At 39.3% G+C, this 3659-nt stretch overlaps 1 protein-coding gene across 1 annotated transcript; it reads left to right on the top strand.

The window, feature by feature from the left end:
* The first annotated feature begins 406 nt into the window (after positions 1–406).
* On the top strand, positions 407–2582 carry LOC126583934 (peroxidase P7-like). The gene is made up of 3 exons (XM_050248481.1): positions 407–696; positions 846–1037; positions 1851–2582. Exons 1-3 carry the CDS (start codon positions 466–468, stop codon positions 2397–2399), a joined length of 972 nt encoding a protein of 323 aa, XP_050104438.1. The 5' UTR covers positions 407–465; the 3' UTR covers positions 2400–2582.
* The last annotated feature ends 1077 nt before the right edge of the window (positions 2583–3659 follow it).

Raw genomic sequence — 3659 nt, 5'->3', positions numbered from 1 at the left:
AAAGGTCATACATTTCTGATTAACCAAAAAAAAAAAGTGTCTCTATTTTCCATAAAAAAATAAAAATTAGAAAAAAATAAAAAAGTCACTCTTCAAAATATATAGAAGGTAAACATTGAGTCCTAATGATTATTTAATCATCGTAGTACGGGAATCTTTGCTTTTTGTCTTCGTGTTTTACATGCATTTGGATCATCGGTGTAACGAAGTCAACCCAGCTTTATTGGTCGGATGCTTTCTTTTTTGTATTGGAGCTAGCTCGATGCTGTTCCTCCATACCCCAGCAAGTAAACGCGTTAATCAAGCAGCAAAGTTTGAATTTCCAACTTCACCAGAAACGAAACGGCCTCTCTCTCATGCATGCAATGCACAATATCTTACTCTATATATAGAGTGCATACTCAAACCACCTTCTCACACTGCAAAGCAAGCTGCTTCATATATTCAGCTCTAATATTGAAGCTCATGTCATATAATATAATGGCCTCTCTATCCCATTTCCTCATCATTACAGTACTCTTCATCGTCCCCTTCTTTAGCTGTTGTGTCAATGCACAGCTCTCGGCCAATTTTTATGCAAGAACTTGCCCAACTCTTCCAACCATGGTTCGCAATGCTATGAGGCAAGCTGTTTCTAGGGAGGGTCGGATGGCTGCCTCTATCCTTCGTTTATTCTTCCACGACTGCTTCGTAAATGTGAGAATATATAGTACAAAAATAATTTCTTGTCACACAACGTATATATGCTGATCAATTACAGGACTCATATTTAGCTATATGCAGTTTAATTCTGATTGTGCCTATTTTTTTTTTGGTAAAATTTTGATTGTGCCTATTAATTGTAGGGTTGCGACGCTTCCATACTGTTGGACGACACGGCCACCTTCACAGGCGAAAAGAATGCATTCCCAAACCGGAACTCAGCTAGGGGCTTTGAAGTCATTGACACCATTAAAACTCGCGTTGAAGCTGCTTGTAATGCTACTGTGTCATGTGCAGATATTTTAGCACTTGCAGCAAGAGACGGTGTTGTCTTGGTTAGCAACTGTAACGATGCTAATTTTGCATGCTTTCTTTTGCAGAAAATTAGCCATATTTAGTTTTCTATTGCTATTCTACAAACTATTTTTCCCCACAAAACATAGAAAAACCCTTATGAGGTATTACTTAAGCTATGTACTTTCATTGTATATGTGTGTATATATATAAACAACTATATATAGTAATATACACATATCAATTATCAAATAGACCAATTAAGACTTTATGCTTAATATGGTATATAAATCACAATATTAGTTTAACCACAACTGATACAATCAATTTTAACTTATGACTTTTACCCCAAAAAAAAAACAAAACTTATGACTACATTGCAAGTGCGTTATGCTAATTAGCTAAAACAGTGTGTCCGTCACGTTAGCGCTACTTGAGTTCGATCCAACTTTATTAAAATTAGAGTTGTCTTATATATTTTATTTATTTATATATTTATTTTAAGAAGAAGAGTAACTTGATAAAAAAAAAAAAGTTAATGATTCTTGAAAATTATTTAATTTTTTTTTCTCTCTTTTTGAACGAGTGTAGAACTTTCAACTATGGCCCCAACTTTTTGGCTTGTAGTCATTGCTGCAACTCGTCATGCATGGGGACAAATTAACCAGCTGCAACGTACATTTTTTAAAATTTCAGATAGTGAATGATTGAACCACCCATTTTGGCATGGATACAATGCACTTCGCATCGTAATCACATACCGTCAAAAATATATTCAATTCTCTCTGGGGTTATCAGATATTGATCACGTGATAATATTGACATGAGAACTTGTCGTTTGTTTCTGTGTGCAGCTAGGAGGAACCTCATGGACAGTAGCCCTAGGCCGAAGAGACGCCAGAACTGCAAGCCAAACTGACGCCAACAACCAGCTCCCCTCCCCCTTCGCCAACCTCGCAACCCTAATCTCAAACTTTGCAGCTAAAGGTTTAACCGCCACAGACATGACCGTGCTCTCTGGCGGCCACACATTAGGCCAGTCTCAGTGTTCATCCTTCAAAACCCGCATATACAACGAGACCAACATCGACCCTGCCTTTGCAACTACTCGTAAGCGTACTTGTCCAGCTTCCGGTGGCGATACGAATCTAGCTCCTTTCGATATAACTCCTAATCGCTTTGATAATGAATACTACAAGGCCCTTGTGGCTCGCCGTGGTCTTCTCCATTCGGACCAGGAACTCTTCAATGGTGGGAGTCAGGATGCCTTGGTTACAACTTATAGCAACAACGTTGCGGCTTTTACAAGAGATTTTGCTGCAGCCATGGTGAAGATGAGCGCTATTAGTCCTCTAACAGGGACAAATGGAGAGATCAGGAAAAATTGCAGGCTAGTCAACTAAGTTTTTGAGATTTACTGTAATACGGTGATATTTATATAATTTACCTAGAAATATGAACAAGTATGGGGTATGTAGCTAGGAAGTGGGCAAGAAAGTGCTGTTAACCAAATTAATCTGTGATAAAGTTAATTTCATGCGCACTGAAGAAGTATTGCAATGGAAGCATTATTATTATTATTATTATTATTTATCCTGAAAGCATTATATATTATAGAAAACTTTATTTGTGTTAATAGTGTTCGTCGCAGGAATCTCCTGGCGGACGAGCACACAGCTCCCCTGGGAGAATGGCGTCGGTTGAGGGTATCTGTCGTACTTCTGCTTTCTTCTTGGGCTCGCTCGGGCAAGCCTTTGTCGGGCAGATCTTGGTCGGGCAAGACACACTTCGGGCAAGGCTCGTCGGACAGTTCTGAAAGAGAAGGACAAAGTTAATTTGAAAGGGTGCCTTTGTGGGGCCTTAGATGTAGGCCTTAAGGCTCACAATCAAGATTAACTTTGTCGTGCTCAGGCGTGCCACTGCCATCTTCAGTATGGCAGATGTTGAATGGGTGTTAAGCTTTGATTGAATATGTATACGCCCGAGAAACCAAGTTAGATATAACAGGTGCCTTTGTGAGGCCTTAGGTATAGGCCTTGAGGCTTCCTGTCAAACTAAACCAGCGCTTGGATGTATCATATTTGGTCTTTTATGGTTGCCAGAGTCTTATCACTATTATACTTTTGATTATCTGAATCCAAGAGGTAGGACGAACCCAAATGAGTGCCTTTGTAGGGCCTTAGGTATAGGCCTTGAGGCTTCCCATCAGAGTTAATCCTTATACTCGGACCAACTAGACCACAACATGAAATGAAGCTAAATAGATGCCTTCGTGGGGCCTTAGGTGTAGGCCTTGAGGCTTTCTATCAGAATTCACTCCATGCTTAAGCCTTTTCTACGAATCAAGATATAATAGCAACAAAACGGAGAAATAGATTGATTACTTGCGCCCCAAGTAACTTCGGACTTCTCGCTTATCAAGGATTGTCGTGGATGGGTTGAGTCCACATAGAGTTCTTTTTTATGCCTTGAGGCCAAGGACTTTTAAACTGATCTTTAAATTACATGCCCGCCGGGCTTAAGACTTAGATCTGATTTGAACTCTGACGCGATTCAGATCGGATCCAAGTGCTGAAGACTCATTTTCATTATGACTTTGCTAGAAATAACTTGTATATAACTGGGAATATATAACATGTTATTGTGCTTTTAAAAGAAAGAAA

The sequence above is a fragment of the Malus sylvestris genome, chromosome 9 (genome assembly GCF_916048215.2).
Source record: "Malus sylvestris chromosome 9, drMalSylv7.2, whole genome shotgun sequence".
Taxonomy (NCBI): domain Eukaryota; kingdom Viridiplantae; phylum Streptophyta; class Magnoliopsida; order Rosales; family Rosaceae; genus Malus; species Malus sylvestris.
The sequence above is the reverse complement of the archived record's forward strand: the minus strand, read 5'-3'. Positions and strand labels throughout refer to the sequence as shown.